The 18,561-nt window shown below is 41.3% G+C and overlaps 2 protein-coding genes across 5 annotated transcripts in view; one reads left to right on the top strand and one right to left on the bottom strand.

The window, feature by feature from the left end:
* Window positions 1-4,293, bottom strand: part of RPGRIP1L (RPGRIP1 like) — a 146,671-nt gene extending 142,378 nt beyond the window's left edge. Inside the window, exons 1-2 of one of the 3 annotated variants that reach the window (XR_012641553.1) lie at window positions 4,163-4,284; window positions 880-999 (exon numbers count right to left, since the gene is read on the bottom strand). The gene's annotated coding sequence lies outside the window, so the exon portion shown is untranslated. Of the gene's footprint in view, window positions 1-879; window positions 1,000-4,162 lie in introns of all 3 variants that reach the window. The other 2 variants (XM_074968601.1, XM_074968600.1) reach the window with 2 other exon arrangements.
* The window catches only part of FTO (FTO alpha-ketoglutarate dependent dioxygenase), a 328,008-nt gene continuing 313,281 nt past the window's right edge, over window positions 3,835-18,561 (top strand). Inside the window, exon 1 of one of the 2 annotated variants that reach the window (XM_074968603.1) lies at window positions 3,835-3,963. In XM_074968603.1, coding sequence (XP_074824704.1) covers window positions 3,850-3,963 — 114 coding nt within the window. In that variant the 5' untranslated portion in view covers window positions 3,835-3,849. Of the gene's footprint in view, window positions 3,964-4,134; window positions 4,533-18,561 lie in introns of those variants that run through there. The other variant, XM_074968604.1, reaches the window with a different exon arrangement.

Raw genomic sequence — 18,561 nt, 5'->3', positions numbered from 1 at the left:
TCTTGCAGGAAGTGCACTGATGTCTTTAATGACCATTAGTATCCGTCATCTTTCCTCTGAAACATGATACCAAAAGAGCAATTCCCCATAGAAACATGTCAGGATTATTTGTTGAATACTAACTCAAGGCCTAATCATAAACTGCTTGCTCAAACAAAACTCTCATTTAAGTCAATGGGAGTTTTGCCTCTGTAATCAGATTGTCCTGACATCACTTCAAAAACGCATGGGTTTTTCCCAGAGGTCTCCAAATTACATAACTGGAAGGCATCAACTTAACTGATCAAATCTGATGCGAGTGTATCACAATCTTGTTACAAAAAAGCAATTGTACTTAGAGTTTAGAGATGTAGTTCTAGAGAGAGCTTCTCCAGTCAGCATAGCTACTACCTCTCATGGAGGTGGCTTAACTACATCTCCCATCAACATAGTAACGTCTTCAATGAAGTGCTACAGAGGCACAGCTGCACCACTGTGGTGTTGTAACATCTCAGAACAGGATGAGTGAAGACTTTGTTTTCCCTGAACAACAAGGGAGAAAAACAAATTCCATGTGTAATGTGCCATCAAGCTCTTTACCTTTTAAGAGAATGGTTTGGCATTTAGATAACTAATTGCTGGTGTTTCAAGTTCATTCAGTGTCTAGTTATTTGTTTGTTTTCCAAACAGACAGAGAATTCCTTTGTAGGAGTGGTCTGTTTGAATGAATGATAAAGACGAGGCTGTTGATTTTTTGTGTAAGCAATTGTAATGTATTTTTCTCTTTCTTCTCTTTAATTTATTTTCTTTTGTTATTTCACCCCTCTCCTAAGTAGCTAAAATGGTTAACCAAAAGACTGCAAAGATTTGCTTGTCTACAGGGCCTGAAAAGAAACACACCTGTGGTTTGTTTTAAGTGTAGATCTTCCCTTCCCTAGGACTGATCAATACACACACCCTCCTCCATTGTATCCTGTACCCCATCAACTCTGACTGTTTTTTGTCTCCAGAATAGGTTACCTGAAAAGGATAATGGTTACTTGATTATTACTCAGTTCCTGTTCTTGGAAATGAAGCACAAACCTTCAAAATTGGAAGAAGGAAATTAGAAATATTGTGATTAACCAACATAATTTTGGGGCCTTAGCATAAAATCATGAAGTTTCCAAACTGCTACTTATACTGCAGAAAATGGTAGCTTTGTAATCTGTAGCACTGAGTTTACGGAATTGTTTTAGCACAATTTGTATTTGACAAACATTACAAAGAAATTTAAATACAGATTTACAATTTGCACACAAGGATAAAAATTGCCAAAAATGACTGCTTAAAGCTAAACACCTAAATACCTGTTCATGGCCCAATTCTGCAAGTGGACTCTTGATCCGCATCAGCCCATCAACTTGGATGTGGGCAGACAGGGTTACTCCTAAACTGTCATTAGGTACCTAATTAGTAACCTAATTTTCAGCAATGCTAAAAGGTGCAGTTTTTATTGAAGTCAACAGGAGCCATACATGCTCAGTACCTCTGAAAATTAGGATACTTATTTAGCTAAGTAAGGATTTAAATGCTTAACTTTAGGTACTTCCATTTGAAAATATTGGCCATTTTTAGCATAATTTAGGGGAAAACAAACAAACACATATCTCTGAGCCACAAATTTGTAAATTCCTTACAAATACTCTGTATTCTTCTTCTAGCCATACATCAGAGGTAACTGATGCCATTTATCTTTTTCCCCAAGAAACAGTGCCTATTGGGGGATGGCATTAAAAACAGTCTCACATTCTTTTTTAGGAGTGAGCATAGACACATGGTCCAATATTCTTTCACACTTTTCTAGATGTTACAATGTTGGAGTGTTTTGTTTGTTTTTCACCATCTCAGTGCATTGGCACATTCTGCAATAACTGGTAAGAAATGCACTTGGGTCCTCTAATTGCTAATGCTATACAAATAAACAACAAGCACATACTTATATAGGGGTTTGCCTTCAAAATACTTTGCAAATATTCACTACATTTTGCAGCCACCTTGTATGAGGTAAGTGGGTAAATATCATTGTCACGATGTTAGGAATCTGGGAACTGACACAGAAGCGGTTTCTAGCCTTCTCTCCCTGTTTGCAGTTCTACTGGCGATAGCCTGTCTACTCTGGTGCTCCTGCCATTGATATCTGGCCACTGTTAGAGGGCTTTCCCTTCACTCCCTCCCCTGGTTCTTGTCATGTAGACAGAAAGCAGAAGACCAGAAGTCCAACGTGCAGGCAATACAATGTTTATTGGAGTTAGTTCCAAGCAAGCATATCCAGAGCTCTACACGCTGTTAGAGTCTGTTTCCCAGTGTTCTGTTCCAAGCTCTGATGCCATAGAGCGTTTCCCCCGTTCCCTCTTCCCAGATCTGATGCGACAGCGCCTTGTGTGTGTCCCCGTTCCTCATTTCCCCCCTCCCCATGCCCATTTCCCACGTCCTCCTTCTTAGCAGGCCCAAATATACCTGCAATGGACACCCTTGGCCCCACCCCTTACAACTTATGGTCATGTTCCATTTTGGAGGATTGTGAGTCTAGGGTCTTCATCCCACCTGTTTTGTATCTCATGGGAGGGGTGAGGTTGTGCTATGGTCAGGACAGGCATGTCTTTGGCCTTTTAGTGTTTTATACCTTCCCCCCATCCCCTCTTCCCCTCCTGACTGGTTGCTTGACCTTGCCTTGACAAAAGAGGCAGCCTTCCAGCATATGCTCATATATTACATTCCTACCATAACCTGTAACACTTTAGCTTGATCCCTTATCTTTTCTCATTGTACTAAAAGACCCATCTGGTTGTGGGAAATGCAACGCACAGTGTCTTTGTTCATTGTTCTTCATACATATTAGTATAAAAGTATCAAAAAATCAAACCCAAAATTCTATCTCAGCATATAGGCTTGTTTGTTAGCCTAACAGCCATCAGTGTAACCTTGGGAGGCCTAGACTAAGCCAGTCTGGGTGGGCCATTGTTTGAAACTCTGGGAGACACTAGCACCTTTCCTACACTTGTACTCCCACCTGTGTAGCTGCACCAGTGCTAGCAAAAATGGGTAACCTTAGGAGAAAACATACTGGTGTATGTATGCAAGGTGAGAGCCTGTGCGTATCTGAAAGCTACACTGTCCCCTCAGGCAGAGGAGTGCAATTCCCATTAAGCCCAGTGTTATCTATGTATCTGTGGGAAGCATCTGGCCCTTAGCCTGGAGCAGGACTGAGACTAGCCCTTGGAGTAGCCAACCACACTCCTGTGCTCAAATCTCTGGGAGCAAGGCACCCTGGCAGAGGATGGTGTCTCATGGGCCCACACGTGATCTGGGGACCGGGACCTACCCCAAGGAAAAGGAGCACCAGCCTGCATAGAGCAGGACTGGTGGCAGCCCCATGACCTTAAAAAAACACCCCTCGCCCAGGGTAGGCCATGGTTAGACAAAAAACCAAATACGGCTCCGTCACAGGAGTCGGCAACATGTCCATACACAACCACAAGTGTCCATGGTAAAAATTTTGAGGTCTGTGGGGGGCGCTCATGGGCAAGTGGCAGAAGCCCTGGCATGCTACCTCCGTCCCCCCCTTCCCCGAGTGCTGACTTCACGGCCCTCCCAGCCCATTGGCTGGGAACCACGGCCAATGGGAGCTGCGGAGAGTGGTGCCTGTAGAGCTGCCTGGCCGCGCCTCCGCCAGCAAGAGCAAGGACGGGGAAACCATCCAAGGTGAGCCTCCCTGTCCCGGCTGTTGGTGGCAGAAGCGTGGCCAGGCGGGTCTCCACACTGTCTCTGCCCCTTCTCCCCAAGCGCTGACTTCATGGCTCCCAGGCCATTGGCCAGGAACTATGGCCAATGGGAGCTGCGTGGGCAGCTCCTGCAGACGGTGGAGCGCACAGACCCGCCTGGCCGCGCCTCCGCGTAGGAGCCGGAAGGGGGATATGCCACTGCTTCCGGGAGCTGTTTGAGGTAAGCTCTGTCCGGAGCCTGCACCCCCGACTCTCCTCCCGAGCCGGGGTCAGAGGTGAGCAGGGGAGCTTGGCTGCAGGTGGGTGCGGAGCACCCGTTCAGTTTTCCCCGTGGGTGTTCCAGCCCCAGAGCGACCCCTGGTCCGCCATGTCCCACCGGACCCCGTGCCCAAGGGCAGTAAAGCTCCCTGGGTACTCACGGCCCTGCGTGCTCCTCTCTCCCTCGCAGCCGCTCAGACTCCGTTAGCAACGGCCTCTGTTGCTACGCGGAAAGGTCATTTCCTCCGACTGGGGGCCCGGCGAGGCTATGCCCCACTGTCTGACGGGAGTTGTAGTTCGGCGGCCAGCGTTCCAGCCTCCCTCCCCCTCCTTCCCGTGTGTCAACCGCGCTGCATCCCGGGAGTTGTAGTCCTGCCAGGAGCGCTGGGGCCGGCAGGAAGAGGCTGAAAAGACTACGGGGAGGCCGAGCGCGGCGGTGTGGGGTGCCGCAAGCGTCGGGGGCTGTGCTCGAGCACGGCGGGCGGCAACATGAAGAGGCGAGCAGGGGCGAGCGAGAAAAAAGAAGCCAAGGTACCTTCTCTTTGCTTCCTGCCCCTCCCAGCCTTGTCAGGCCGCCCCCCCGCCCGAGCTCGCCGGCCCGCCCCCAGGCTGGGCTCTGCAGGCCAGGGGAGATTTCTCGGCTGCCGGCGGGGGAGCTCATCACGCCACAGCGGTTGCCGGAGCATCCTTGCCCAAGCAGGATCCCCCGCGGCCGGAGGGGACGGGAGTGGGCGCTGCTCCGGGCCGGGACCTCTGGCCCCCTTCCCCGGCTGTGAATTCCTGCAGCGTCCCGCTCGCCCGAGGGACAGGGCACAGCTTATGATTAAACCGAAAGACCAGCCCTAGAGCCTGCCCCCTGCCTGCTGGGCCCGAGAGTTAGCGCTCCCGGGGCGTTAGACGGGAGCCCTCCCCACGTGTCCTGGGTTCAAATCCTCCCCCCTGCTCCCATGGCGTTGCAGCGCGCTGGTGGGTCACTATCCACGGCCCTTAACTGGCGCTGTCCGCCCTGTGCTTGGGACCTTGTGTTCAGCAAGCATGTGGCTGCGGTTGATTTCTCCAGTCTCGGTGTCTGCAGGGCAGTGCCCGTCTCCCAGGGCTACTTCCTTCCGCCTCTGGGTCACGAAATCGTTTTGATCGCCTATGACGTGCCACTTGTTTACTGTAGCCCAAGAGTCGGACACGACTGCCTTGCTTTTAGCTGTAAGAGGTGTGGCCTGAGCACAGGGCCGGGAGCCCGCTGCCTCTGAGTGCTAACCGCAGTCCTGACAGTGGCTACAAGTTGGTGCTGTCCTCCTGCTAAATTTTTTTTTGTAAATATCTTTGAAATCATATGACTGTTTTTCAAGCCATTTCCAAGGTCTTTCATGGTTTCTGGGCTGCATTCTTAGTGGGAACTTTATAATGTTTACCCAGAGCAATTTTTGTGACTATATGCACGTTAAATTGTTTCCCCAGTATCTTCTTACTAAATGGCCAAATAAGTGTGCTTTTGTTTTTCCAGTAAAACATCTTCTCCCCCCGGCCCAGATGATCCAAATGATTTTATATTAATGTATCTGATAGGAATATTAGGTATTTTATAGCTTCCTGGCATTTGAATTTTTTTCTTGAATGTGTGTGTATGTTTAATGATATCATGAGCCCACCTTGAAAATTTAACCCAGAGTACTAATTTATATAGTTGGAAGGGACTATTAACTATAGTTTTTTGTATGGCTTTCTAGCACCCTCATACAGTGTTTGATTAATATTATGAATCTGATTCTTCTTTATTGGTGATTTTACACTGTTGTAACTGCATTGATTTCATGGAATTACAGCTATGCACCAGTGTAAGTGAAAGGAGAATATAAGGCCTCTGTATATTTTGTATTAAGTATGTGCAATGTTTGTTTTAAAGCCTAACTCTGATCTCAATTACACCTGTATAAGTTAGGGGTAAGAGGAACTATAGTGCAGGGGATATAGTGCAAGAGGAAGTGTGCACACACATATATCAGTAGAGGCTGAGGTTAGGCCCTACTGATGATCAAGCACTGATCTCCTGCAGCAGGCTACCTGTCTCTCTTCAAAGGAAGCCTGCACGTACATCATCAAAGTTTTTGTTTTGTGCTATTTTAGAAGAACTCTCGTGCTCCAAGGATTGTGGTGGGATTTCTTTAGAGTACAGTTTCTGTAATGTAGTGATTCAATTGCAATGTACTATATGCTTTTGGTCTCCGTATGACCAGTGGAACATTAGTGCCCTTCTGCTGAATATTCATATGGGTGCAAAGTGATGCAAACTAGCAGAACTTCATGGAGCTGAACTTCCTCAAGGTGCTGAGTGCCATCAGCTCCAATTAATTTCAGCCCATTATTTGTCCTAAGCCTACCTCTCCTGTCCTGCCTTCACCAAAATATTGCCTTTGTGTGTATTATAGCGTTCAACATAAAAATAGAGCTGTTAGACTAGACATTATTGATTGGTGATTCCAACAGGACAGACATTTTAATTGAGCACCCAACACCTATGAGAGTTTCCTTTCTTTTCACACATAATTTAAATGGAATTAGTCCGATCTGCTTTTTATTTGGGTTCCTTACTTCATTACAGAGTAGGCCATAGTTTTGGCCATGTCCTTTATTTAATTGGACAAAGAAAATATACGCTTTTTAAAACCAACTTTTCCATGCTTGGTTTCAGCCCAGAATCTATTTTTTCCCCATAAAAGTTTGATTGAATATTTTTTGAATATTTGAAATGATTTTAATTAAAAAAAAAACCCCCACACATTTAAAAAAAAAAAAACAGGGATTTTTCACTTTCCAGACACCTTGTCTGATTAATAGTCACAGTTTTCTTTTAAAATTTAATCCATGGCAAGTATGCATTGCTCAATAAGCAATGTGTGCATTACTTTGTGTGTGGGTTTTTTTTTTTTAAAAAAGTTTAAAAGTAAATGTAAGCCTGAGAGGTGCTAAGCACTGGCAACTTCAGTTGGCAGGTAGCATCTTGCAAGAGTAAGAGTTTGTGGGATTAGGAATTAAATTAGGACTGTTTGAAAAATGGCATGCCAATCCCCCCAAAATGTTATTTTCCTTGACTCGAATAAGATTAGCTTGTAGGATGTTGGGGGATGATACTACTGGACCCAATTCAATATTAACCTGCATCCTGTGTAGTCATTTACATTGGTGCAAAGTGGCTGTATAACGCTAACAAACAAGAACTAGTAGCAATGAATCTGTCTGACCATCATTAAATATATATTTGTACAGCACCCAGTACAATTGGCTCTGCAGTTGGGATCATTTGGGGCTATGGCAATACAAATAATAAAATGTATCAACATACAGACATCTGAATGTTCAGAAGGGATTTTAGTGGCGTCTGTGTATATTTTGGTGTGTGATTGTTCCCCGCGTGAGCTGCGTTGAAAGGGAAAGTAATAGAGAATTCTTTAGTCTTTGCTAAAATATCATAAACAATTTTATTTTATTTACAAAAAAGAAAAGAAAAAGGAAGTAATCTACAAATAACTATAGTAACACAATGTTAAGGTTGAGATTTCATCCCGTCAAAAGTCGGGAATTCAGTTCCCCATATCATTCTTAACTTGCTGCCAGGCACATACCTCGTTTTAATGCCTATTTGGTGTTTTATCACATTCTCACACACCACTGATGTAACCAACTATTCTCAAAATAACATAACAAAGGAGAGGAGTTAAGGTTGATGTTGGAAAACAGTAATCTCTTTTATATGATTAAATATCTCAGCTTTAACATTGCATTGGTATAGTTTATTGTTTATATAATCCTTTAATTTCCCATTTTTCTTGTTTGCATTTTTCTTAATAAAACAATAAAAATGTTAAATGTGTTGATTAAATTTATTTTGTCAGTCTTCTTACAGTATCTGTATCTAAGTGAAATAATGTGAACATAACACTTTATATGCACTGAGATAAACCTGTTATGCTTCTTGCTTAGGTAAACAGTGTGCAAGTTTTAGCAGAATCAGCAGCCAATATGCCACTAGCAGTTTTTGTTTTAGTCACATTATTGGCCCCTAACATTATTAATGAGACAGTAATTGAGAAATAGTGTTGATCTGTATATTGGAAACAACCAGGTAGAGGCCTTGCATATGCAGAATGAAATAAAAGAAGGAATGAGTAGCAAATGTTCCCTACTTTTAAATTCATCACAACCCTGCTGTTTAAATTGCCCCAGCTGTTAATGCTGGAACCATTACAGTAATGGACTCAGCAAATGAAGGAGAACCAAGACACACACACTTTATTACCTGAGGGGTAATTTTCTCTTCATCTGTAATAGCAGCAGTGCCTAGTATTGATCAGACCATCAAGATACTAATCCTCTGTAAAATTACTTGTTATAACTGAAAATGTGTTAATCCAAATCAGTCTGTGTCCTGACTTTCTACTTACTATTGAATACAGTCTATTAGATGGTTTATTTTTCATTATTTAAAGCCTTTACATTGATAATAGTTGGAGCTTCCTTTGCAAGAGCGAGTGCTTAATCTTCTCTATAGCCCAGGGTTGTCTTTTTGTTTTAAATGGAACATCACCCACTTAATTAAGGAGTGAGTGTCTGTCTTGCTGGTCTGAATTATGATGGTACTTTAGGTCCCCAGATTTATTAAACATGCTGTTTTACACTGTCGTTTTTGTTATAAATAAGAGCAGGCCCATCTTGCCCAGATTAGAAGTTTGCAGGTATAAGATATCAATAAGTGCTAAGAATGTAAGTTACTTGGATTTTTATTGCAAGCTCTAGTTTGTTTTGTCGATTGTGTCCTGTAAGGAGAATGTGTCAGAGATTAACGCAAAGAATGTTTTGTATTTTACTGTCTTGAAAATATTATCTCCTAAAACTCTGAATATTTTTCCGCTGTCATCTGTAACTTTACAAATTTGGCATCCGGCCCAGCATCTGGCTGCTGAGTTCCTTCAGTTACCATTGATTTCAGTGAGAGGTGACGGGTTCTGGACTGGGAGTTCGGAGACCTGGTTCTATTCTCTGCTCTGCCACTGACCTGCTGTTGCTTCACCTCTTTGTTCCTTTTAAGCTGTCATGGGATAAGAGGGAAGGTCATCTCATGGATGGGTAACTGGTTAAAAGATAGGAAACAAAGAGTTGGAATAAATGGTCAGTTCTCAGAATGGAGAGAGGTAAATAGTGGTGTCTCCCAAGGGTTTGTACTGGGCCCAGTCCTATTCAACATATTCATAAATGATCTGGAAAAAGGGGTAAACCGTGAGGTGGCAAAATTTGCAAATGATACAAAACTACTCAAGATAGTTAAGTCCCAGGCAGACTGCCAAGAGCTACGAAAGGATCTCTCAAAACTGGATGACTGGGCATCGAAATGGCAGATAAAATTCAGTGTTGATAAATGCAATTTAATGCACATTGTAAAACAATCCCAACTATACATATAAAATGATGGGGTCTAAATTAGCTGTCTCTCTTCAAGAACGAGATCTTGGAGTTATGGTGGATAGTTCTCTGAAAACATCCACAAAATGTGCAGTGGCAGTCAAAAAAGCGAACAGAATATTGGGAATCATTAAGAAAGTGATAGAGAATAAGACAGAAAATATGATATTGCCTCTATATAAATCCACAATATGCCCACATCTTGAATACTGCATGCAGCTGTGGTTGCCCCTTCAGAAAAGGACAACAGAAATGGTTAGGGGTATGGAAAGGCTGCTATGTGAGGAGAGATTAATAAGACTGGGACTTATCATAGAGGTCTATAAAATCATGACTGGTGTGGAGAAAGTAAATAAGGAAGTGTTATTTACTCCTTCTCCTAACACAAGAACTAGGGGTCACCAAATGAAATTAATAGGCAGCAGATTTAAAACAAAAGGAAGTATTTTTTCACACAGTTAACCTCTGGAACTCTTTGCCAGAGGATGTTGTGAAGGCCAAGACTGTAACAAGGTTCAAAAAAGAACTAGATAAGTTCATGGAGGATAGGTCCATCAATGGCTATTAGCCAGCATGGGCAGGGATGGTGTCCCTAGCCTCTTGTTTGCCAGAAGCTGGGAATGGGCGATGGGATGGGATCACTTGATGATTCCCTGTTCTGTTCATTCCCTCTGGGGCACCTGGCATTGGCCACTGTCAGAAAACAGGATACTGGGCTAGATGGACCTTTTGATCTGACCCAGTATGGCCATTCTTATGTTCCTTCGTTGCCTCTCTCTCCTTTTGTTTTATTTATTTATTTAGATAGTAAGATCAAAGGACCAGGACTGGCCCTTTTATATGTATAGTGCCTAGCATGGTGGGACACTGGTCTTGGTTGTGGTCTCTAGGCACTACTGTAATACAGATAATTAATAATACTAACTGGTGTTGCAGATGCACACCACCTCCCAAAATGGAGCTTTTTAAAAACAGCAAAACTATTTTAAATTGTTTCAATGTCTATGGTCCTGCATTGGGATTCATTAAAATGGACACATGCCCTTTTTGGAGTATTAATAAAGTCATTGGGATATTGCTCGTGAGAAATTCTAACAGTTCTTGTTGCAAGATGAGGGTCTAGAACTGGAGGATGGATGATTATTTTTAAGAAAAGTGTCTTGTAATGTTGCACAAAGATGATTCACTCTGAGATGTGAGGGGGAAAATCTTCAATCAGATTTCCATTTTTATGCTTAAAGCGTCAAGTTGATCTTCACTCCAGCAATGCTTATAGAAGTGTTTACTTTGTAATTATCCCTCTCATTGCTGTTTTTGGTTTTACTGTAATGGATCCAACTTACATTTTTTTAAAAAGAATCAGCCTTACCAAGAGTATATTATGTGTGCCTTCTGCAAAAGGTTTAGGCCTTGATCCTGCAACTGTACATAAGCTTCATATGGGCTCTGCTTGGTTATACAGGTCTGCCTGCAAGATGGGGCTAAACAGACATTTAAAATTCCTATTCATAGGCTAGGATAACTCTTGTATCCCATGCCCATGGGTAATGTATTTAATTACACACATACTTCAGTGTTTGAAGGCCAGCGGCTCCACAGCAATTTCTTCCACATTTTGATACATTTTGAAAAGTTTAAGATTTCTTTCCATTAGTCTGCAAAAAGTGCAGTTAATTTTTTTTTTTTTTTTTACATGAGCAAACTATTAGTCACCCAAGCTAGTCCCATTGAACATAAACCAGTGGAATCTCTGAGGTGACCAAAGCCCCCTTGCTGCTACCCCCAGAATCCCTCTTAAGTGTGTGTGCGCGTGTGTTCACATGTGTATGGGGAAAAGTGTCTAAAGTAATTGCTTTGTGTGGGGATGGGGGAACAGCATTCTGACAGAACCTAAGCCTCTTCCCGTGTTCAGATCTGGATCTGATTCTGTGGGCGTACCTCTGGGGAAATGGGGGAATGATGCCAGAATGGTGGCATATCCTTTCATGTGTCCCCTCACGCCCCACACCTGAGCAGATATCCCTTTCGTTTTTTGTTCTTTATATCCACAGACGGGATGATCTAGCCCCATGCCATTTGTTTACTTCTAACTTCATTAGTGAATACCCCTCTTCCATAATCTTCAAGAACACAAAGTAGAGATCCTTAAAAGCTAGCACTGAAATTAAGAAATTTATCAAATCCTTGGAGTTCTCTTGGAACTCCTCAGAAGGCACTGTCCAATATAGAGCTACACTTATCTGCTCCCTTCTTTTTCAGGGTGTATTCAGGGTATTATTTTATGAGTATGGTTGAAAAGGAAATGACCTCTGAAGGATGGTGCAGCCTCTTTTCTTTGTGCACTGATGAACTGTGTGAAAGCAGTAGTGGCTAGAACTATGTGGAATATTTGAAATGAAATTCAGAAACCTTTAAATCTGAAGTTAGGGCAAATATGTCTGCAGATTTACCACAAAAGTAAAGAAAAATAAAACCACACCTTGGATTTTTTTAAAGGAAAATAGAACTTTGGGTGCAAATAGGCCAGTTTTCACTCAAAAATGGTCCTCTTTCTGGGCAGGGATAGCACAGTTTTGGTTTTATTTTGATAAAATTAATTTTTGCACTGTGATGGTTGCTCATATAAAACTGAGGTATATTGTTGTGTAATACCAGAAGCAGCCCACAGGAATCTGTCTTCAGATTCTGCATATACAGCACATGATGTTAATGGCATTCCACATTAGCAGCTCCAGAATTGAATCTTCCCTCTTGAAATTAAATCATGATGGAATCACATTGTTTCCTATGGAAACAGTGATAAAACTTTCATTGATTTCAATGGGAGCAGGATTGGGTTCTAATTATGGTTACAGTAATTCATCCATATTCTCAGTTACTCAGTTTACCTTTAATGACCTAGAGCATCAAAATATTAAATGATCCTCTTGCCTTCTGTTACCAAATGGGAGTATAATATTGTATTCTATTATATTTGGTACTGAACTACAAAGTATGTTTATGACTGTTATCATTTAAAACATTGTTATGGCATATACTTTATTATGGATTCTTGAAATCCTCTGTATTATAAATGATAGTGCAGTAGTTTACAAATGGTTTGTTTTAAAGTTATGATAGTCTTACCGTGGAAGGAAACTCTGGACTATTGTGTTTTACTTAAGCAGCCTCTCTTCCATTATACTGCACATAATGCACCCTTCCTAGAAGAATTACATCTCTGTCCCCTAGAATTTGTTCAGTTTCATTTTGCCCTTTTATCTGCTGCTCATCCCACGACTTTTATTTAAGAGTGTAAAGTTACTTTAGTGTAACTGCTGGTGTCACCTTTGCCCTCAGCTAATCAAATAGTTTACCTTGAGGGAAGCATTTATCTCCCACTTTCATTATTATTATTTTCGTAGCTGTAAAGATATATATTTTGTGTCTGCAGAAGGCTGTAACAGTGAAACGAGGTATTGATCTGCTGTATTTGGCAATTTCTTTCCACCTTGCCATCGATATCATGTCAGCCTCTGTCTGTACTGTGGTTGACCTCACAAATAGCTCTTTATGTTCCCATTGGATTCAAATGATATACTATGCTGAAAACTAAATCAATGAATGATTATAAAGTTTTTAGTATTATTTCATGACCCTGAGGCAACTGGTGCTCCATGCATTGAATACTTGAAAGGATACCTAGTATGGTAAAACAGGTGTTGCTGTTTTTGTTCTTATAGAGCTGGAAACATCATAGCTTAGGTCTTAAGTAACTGTGCACTTTGATATTTTTGTGATTATTTTACAAGTTGGGTAAATCTGTGTTTAAATTCCTTAAGGGCCTGACTAGAGGCAACTCACATTACTTTATGCCTCCATAAAGGACTGTAGGATTGGACTCCAATGAGTCTTACGGCTACAATGGAAACAATTGAAATTACTTAAGAGCAAAAATTCTCCTCCTCTGTTCCATGCTATGTTGCATATCGTGCACTCATTGTTTGCAGAAGTTCAATAGTCCTTAACAGAAGGATGTTAGGAATGTGTATTTTTTGCAGAGGGTTGAAGTGGGAATCAGATAGGATACCTAACAAGGAATAGTAAGCTCATATAACCAATGGGTTTTATAAGTATTTTTTTCTGTCCAGGAGGCAAATATTATTACAGCTCTGTAGAATGTTATCTTGTGTATATATGACCATATATATATATATATATATATATCTCTTACTGACCAGTAAGACTATTACATTATCTTTAAAGATGAAGCTAAACTGTGATTTAGCAGATTTAATAGTGTTAAAATTTTAAAATAATTTTGAAAAAATTCATATTAACTCCAAATAGATATTTCCAGAAATGGACAGGATTTTCACAAGCACTTAAATGACTTAGGAGCACAAGCTTCATTGAAAGTCAATGACACCTAAATCACTTAGGCCCAGATTTTTAAAAGTATTTAGGTGTTGCTTTGCTCAGTATGAAAAAGCCTGCTTTAGGAGTCTCAGTCTCATTTGGCTTACTTAGGAGCCAAAATCCCTTTTGAAAATGAGATTTAGGCTCTTAAATCAGTTGGGCATTATAACACTGAGTGCAGCAATGCCTAAACACCTTTAAAAATCAGGGCCTTAGGCACATCTGAAAATCCCACCCAATATCTCAAAGCGTGTGGACCTATTGAAATGCACATTTTTTTTATCAATAAAAAAGGTGTTCATAGAACATTGATGGGGGGCTACTTACTAATGATAAATACATGTAAGTTAGTCAAAGGACGATGGTGTTAACTTGGCAGACAAATTTATATTGGGTGTTAGCCAGTCTTACCACATGGTAGATCCATGCAAGCAGTTCAAACTATACCAATACCTCTGCCAATGAAAATTGCCTTGGGCAGAATACTCTGATGTGGGGAAGAATGCTTTCGCTGCCTGGTGTCTGTGATTCATGTGACTACAGACAACTTCGAAGGGGAGATGTACTATATGTGCCCTGTACTATGTGCTCACCGGCATCATCACAGATTTAAACCAAAAAAAAAAAAAATCTTCCATTTTAATAATCCTAAATTCTTCCCAAACAGCGCAGGTACAACATCAGTGAAATTATTTTACCTGTAAAGTGGGAAGACTGGAGTAGAGCAGATCAGACATTTTCCAAAGGAACACTTTTTCATCAGAAAATGTCTGTTCACCAAAAGCAAAACATTTAGCAGAAATGTGTCAATTTTTATGAAAATTTATTTTGAAAGAAAAATTGGGGTGAGGGGATTTTAATACGGTTGAAAAAGTCTGCTTTAACCTTTTTCAGAACATTTAATTTTTTTGTTTTCAAAGTGACTTCTTGTATAAAAATCAAAATTAGAACTAAGTGTTTTTATATTGACTTGAAATGAGTTGGTTTTTTTCCAGAATTTTGGTTTGCTGGACATTTCATCATTTTTTGTTTCTGTTCTGTTTTGGAATGGAAGCAACTACAAAATCATTGCAATTCCCACAAAATGAAAATCCAGTTCTGCCCAGTTCCAGGTAGGAGCCTAACTGGCACACAGTGCTCTGATTCAGGGATGGGTTGTAATGGATAAATACACTGGAATAACTAGTGTTATGTAATGGGCCGTGGGACGTTTACTGCCCATTCACAGCAGGCAGAATTAAAAAAAACGTCTGCCACCCTACCCCTCGAACTCAGTTTATCTACCCTGGAAGGGGAAATGGCTGAATCAACCATGCTAGGATTTGAATCTGTGGTAAAAGGGAATTTATGGTTTTGTTCCCCACACCACCCCCAAAATTTGGTGTTTAGTTCATTAGGCCATCGTCGCCTGATGCTTCCCTGCTCTGTTTTCTAGAGCAGTGTTTTTCAACCCCGGGGGTCTGCAGACTGTCTAAGATTTCCAAAGAGGTCCGCGCTTCCATTTGAAATTTTTTTAGAGGTCCACAAATAAAAAAAGCTAAAAACTACTGTCTTAGAGTTTATTGTTGTTAAAAAAAAGTATAGATACTTGGTCATATTTGTGCATCTTTTAATCTGTTGTGCTTTCTCTTAAAAAGTTTTAATAAGATGTTGGTTGATAAACTTTCCACGGAAAAGGAACTGGACACATGCTAATTGGAATTAAGCCTCTGCCATCCTATGAAACTGGATAGTGGATTAGGCACTTGTACTGTTAAGACTTGATCTTGCAAGATGTGGTGTATTTGTAGTATTTATGTCACTTTCTGTTTTGCAGGTGGTTCAGCTGAAAATAAACTAAGGGTCCAGTTGTGCAAACACTTATTACCAGGTGTGGTGCTTACTATAGTGAGTAACCCCGTTGAAGTAGCCCTGTGAAATAGTCAATGGGGTATTAGCATTATGTATGGTTGAGTCCTAAATGTGATGTGAAACAATGGGCTAATGAATACTACAAATGGTATTTCTGCCCCAGTAGTGTGATTCAACTATATACATTTCTTAGAAATTTATTTTAGTTCTGCTAATTAAGGGCAAATATCCCTAGCTTTCCACTTCACCCAGCCTAGGCAGCTGAAGTTGGTGCAGGGAGCTTCTACGTATAAAATTATCCTCATCCCTAGGCTGTGTAGCAGCTTTCAAGCCACTCTCCCATGGCTGTTACAGCTCTGATGCACTATGGCATCCAGGCCACTACTCCTTGGGTGATGGTGTGGCTAGCAGGTGAATGTAGCAGCAGATTAACAGCACTACCACTCCTCTGTTTGACTGTGAGAGAAAGAATTGTGAAACTATATTCTGCTGTCTCACAAAGTGTCGACACCTTTGCCAGGTTCCCCTAATCTGTCTTTATATGCTCCCCCTCATCACCATAACACTTGAACTACAGTCTGTCTGTCTGTCTACCTATTACTTGTATAGTTTTCTTTACTGAAATATCTGAGTGTCACAGTTCACAGGGCAATTTCACCTGGGTACCTCCTTCGTGGCCATCAAGGGCACCCATTCTAGGCTTCCAGCTCCTCAGTAGTCACCTCACCTGTGGCAGAGACCCATGTCTCCCTCCCTCCTGACTGGGGTTTTTCTAGGCTGCTCCATTTGCTGCCTCTCTGTGATATTCCCACCAAGCCAGACTGCCTAAACAGGCCAATGTCTACTCTATGCTTCCTCTCCAGACAGTAAGAGCAGAGTAGTTTCCAGCAGTTACAAGTTACCACATAACTCTTTATAAGCAAGCACATTTATTCTTGAGGTAAAAGCATTACAGAGAAATCATATTAAAACAATAAAAGAACATACATGCATGATTAAAAGCTTAACACAGATTACCTATCAGCTTTATGGGACCCTAGTAGATCAAGTCCTTACAACCCTTTCCTAAGAATTGCCCCCAACTTCGACATAAGGTTCTATCCATTTGCTGAATCAAAAATAAAGGCTCTGAGTCAGTTTAAACTTGGGCTAGGTATCCAAAAGTCCTATTTTTGTCTGTTAGTCTCTGGAGAATCTAGTTTGAACTAATATATGCAAGTATCCCAGGAGATAGTATATCTCTTGGGGGTTCAATGTTATTGATTTGCCTTTATCACCACCCACAGTTTTTAGTTCCTGGAGAAGCTGTTGTAGCCCTCCCCCATGACTAGCACACAATCTTACATAAACCACTCACTTAAAACAATGAACCCAAAAGATACTACATGGTGTTGCAATATCTATTACAGCTCCCTCTTACAGAGGTTACAGACAATTACGGCCCACAATAATACGCAAACGTAATACAATAAGGTAATATTGCAGGAAATTACCATATCTGTCACACTGAGGACATTATGATCCTTAATGCATTTATCTTCACAACACTTCTGTGAGGTATGGCTGTGATGTCCATTTTACAGATGGGGAACTGAGGCACAGAAAGACTAAGGCCAGGTCTACACAATAACCTTACATTGGTATAACTATGTCACTCGGGTGTAAAAATCCACACCCCTGAGTGATGCAGTTAGACGAGCCTAAGCCACAGGGTAGACAGCACCATGTCGATAGGAGAGCTGCTCCTGTCAACATAACTACCGCCTCTCGTGGCGGCGTTTTAACTACACCAACAGGAAAAGTTCTCCCATTGGTGTTGTAGTGTCTTCACTGAAGCGCTACAGCAGCGCGGTTAAGTGTAGACCTGCCCGTAGTGGTCACATGGGAAGTCTGTGGCACAGCAGAGAACTGAACCTGGGTCTTCAGGCTAACAGTTTAACCACTGGACCATCCTTTCTCTCACTTTCTTCATTCCCAGCCTGGAGAAGTGGCTTGGTTTGTTTGTATATTTTTTTCAGTGGAACTTCACCATTTCCTTTGCAGGTAGGGCCTTTCACAGCTGCAGAGGAATGCTTATGATTTATGCTTTTTTTTGGCCTGCAGCGATCAGGCCAAAAAAATTGAAATTCAGCGATCAGGCTGTTTTCACAGAATCTTTAGGTTCATTATTATTTATAATTAGGTAAGTGCTGATCGTGTAACCGATACTATAAAAGACCCAAATAAAGATACACTGAGGAATTTGTGCATAAGGTGTTTGTGTATGAGACAGGCAAGTAGTTTTCTGCCTTCTGAACCAAATGTATGCCTCATAAATAATGATGATTCACTCTCTTTTTAGTTTACAAAGCACACAGTTTGTGAATAGGGCCTTTAATATGTCGGTGGCATGACAGAAATTGGTACAAAGCAGTGTCTTGTGTCACAAGTGGGATGATACCAGTGACCCAGCAAAGAGAAACAAGCACTTTGCATGTTGATCTGTTTTGTTAAAGGGCAGTATTTGGCCCCCATAAGTGTAGGGGAGATGGGCTGTTCATGAAAAGGGCATAAAAAAACCTAACCCTTATGACACTTTGTCAGCCTGATTAAATTTAATGTCTGGCATTTGGTTAATGTGAAAGATGGGAGGCATCACTGTTTATCTAATAAACAAAGCATTTCTTTTTTTCCATAGGTATTTTATATGTTAATACAGGCAAACCTGAATATGATCACACAATTTAAATGTGCAAACAGAAAATATAAATCTTAGCTGGCAATTGGTTAAAAATATGGTTTATATGTATTATGCAAAATAGTGCAATTTGATTGTTGATCATACTGTGAAAACATAACTCTTCAGAAACAGTGCTTTTAA

Source organism: Natator depressus, chromosome 12 (assembly GCF_965152275.1).
Source record: "Natator depressus isolate rNatDep1 chromosome 12, rNatDep2.hap1, whole genome shotgun sequence".
Classification (NCBI taxonomy): Eukaryota; Metazoa; Chordata; order Testudines; family Cheloniidae; genus Natator; species Natator depressus.
The sequence above is the reverse complement of the archived record's forward strand: the minus strand, read 5'-3'. Positions and strand labels throughout refer to the sequence as shown.